A 2,287-nucleotide genomic window follows, 5' to 3' on the forward strand; every position below is an offset into this window, starting at 1 on the left:
GGATTTTGGCATCAAAGTGAATTGCAGTTATTCTTGTCGAATAAGAACCGCGATTGCACCGTCTAGTAAGTTGATTTAATGACTTTCTTTTCCGTATTTGACTTTTTGTTAAACACGTTTCTTGTTGTTTAATGAACTTTTTAATTTGCACTTGTCCTTGGGGCAAAGTGGGGCACCGTCCTACTGAACCTCACGCTCGCATTGATGATTATCTTCACTTCCTTCAGTCTTGAATCATATTTTTGTTTATAGAACATGGTGCGAGTGTATAAAAGAAAAACTCAGCAGCACTCATGGAGCTCGGATTCAATGACTAAAGCAATCGACGCAGTTATCGAGAAAAAGATGAGCTATAAAAAAGCAGCTGAGCAATTCAGAGTGCCGCAAACTATACTTGAGCGTTATATGAAGAAGAAGCAAAGTGATAACAATTACACGGTAACAAAAATGTTGGGACGTTACCGAACGGTTTTCACTCCAGAACAGGAGAAGGAGCTCTTTTCCTACTTGAAGTCGATGGAAGCGCAGCTTTTTGGTTTGATTTTGATGGAACTGCGCGAGTTGGCGTTTCAACTAGCAGAGAAAAATAATATTCCTCATCCGTTTGGAAAAGATGGAAAAGCTGGAGAAGATTGGGCGAGACAATTCATACTGAAGCATCCTGATTTAACTTTGAGGACTCCAGAGGCAACGTCAGCTGCGAGGGCGATGGTTTTCAACAAAGTTGTGGATAAATTTTTTAATCTGCTCAAAGAAGTCGTTCAAAGTAACAGAATCACTGCGGACCGAATGTACAATTGCGACGAAACAGGATTGACTGTAAATTCAAAAGAACACTCTAAAATAATCGCGCAAAAAGGGCGTCGCCAAGTTGGTGTCGTTACATCGACCGACAGAGGACAAACTGTTACCATAGAACTTTGTTTTTCGGCAGCGGGTGTTTATTTGCCCCCAATGTTGATTTTTCCGCGAAAGAGAATGCAACAAGTGTTCGAGATGGGCCTTCCTCCAGGAGCTTCTTCAGTTTGCAGCGAAAATGGCTGGGTTACAAAAGAACTTTTTGTCGTTTGGTTTAAACAATTCATCCAATTTTTAGGGGCTTCGAAGGATCGCAAAATTCTACTTTTGTTGGATGGCCATTCTACGCATACCAAAAACCTTGAACTCATACATTTGGCACGAGAGAATGGGGTGATTCTGTTGTGCTTCTCGCCTCATTGCTCGCACAAGCTTCAGCCTCTAGACGTCTCTTTCATGAAGCCACTGAGCACTTTTTATGAAAATGAAATTCGAAAGTTTCTACGTTCACACCCTGGCAAAGTTGTCACATTGGTTAACATCGCTCCGCTGTTTGGTGCAGCGTACACCCGAGCAGCCACGATGACAACAGCGTTGAATGGATTCCGAAAAACAGGAATTTTTCCCATGAACAAGAATGTATTTGAAGAGGTTGATTTCATGCCCTCTTTGACGACGGACATCGCACTCGAAACTTCTCAGATGCTCGGTCCAGCATCAAAAGTTTCGCTGCCCTTACCTGGCCCGAGTACAACGCTCGCCTCGGACATTTCGCTGCCCTCGCCTGGCCCGAACACAACACTCGCCTCGGACATTTCGCTACCCTCGCCTGGCAAAATCTCCACGCCCGTTCACACCGCAAAATTAATCCCTGCTAGGGATGACTCCACGCTGGCATTCCCGCTCTGCTTTCAAGAAAAAAACACCAGAAGCAGTTCTACCTATTCCGCATGTTCCGCAATCAATTAAACGAGTTTCCCGGAAAAGAGGACAAACTGCGGTCTTAACGACGTCTTCGTACAAACGTGCTCTCGTTGAAGCCGAGAACGCCAAAAACATCAAGTCGAACTGCCACAAACGTCAATCGGAAAAGCAAGAAGCGAAATGCAAGAACAAACCGAAGAAAACATGCCAAGTAGAGAAGAAAACCCGACCAACACGCAGCGCCCAAAAACCACACAGGAAGTCTTGCGCCGGACTTTCGTCGAAAAGAAACGAAGAGTATAAAAACTATGAGTGCCTATACTGTATGGATTAGTTAGAAGAAGCATTTATTGAATGCTGCCAATGCCACCGATTGGCGCATGTTGGTTGCGCTGGAGTGGACGACGATGAGGATGACATTGTTTACATTTGCGTTCATTGTGAACCGAAAAAGAGAATGTAAGGGATAAATAAACGTTTGTTAACAAGATATTTTGTAATAATAAACTGAATTTATACGATAATTTCCATCAAAAACTGAATTTTATTAGATACCCCACTTTGC

The 2,287-nt window shown here is 43.3% G+C and overlaps 1 protein-coding gene across 1 annotated transcript; it reads left to right on the plus strand.

Moving 5' to 3' along the window:
* Nucleotides 1-255: 255 nt before the first annotated feature.
* On the plus strand, nucleotides 256-1,767 carry LOC105285785. Its single transcript, XM_011350264.2, has one exon. It carries the CDS (start codon nucleotides 256-258, stop codon nucleotides 1,765-1,767), a length of 1,512 nt encoding a protein of 503 aa, XP_011348566.2.
* The last annotated feature ends 520 nt before the right edge of the window (nucleotides 1,768-2,287 follow it).

Source organism: Ooceraea biroi, chromosome 10, assembly GCF_003672135.1.
Source record: "Ooceraea biroi isolate clonal line C1 chromosome 10, Obir_v5.4, whole genome shotgun sequence".
Lineage (NCBI taxonomy): Eukaryota > Metazoa > Arthropoda > Insecta > Hymenoptera > Formicidae > Ooceraea > Ooceraea biroi.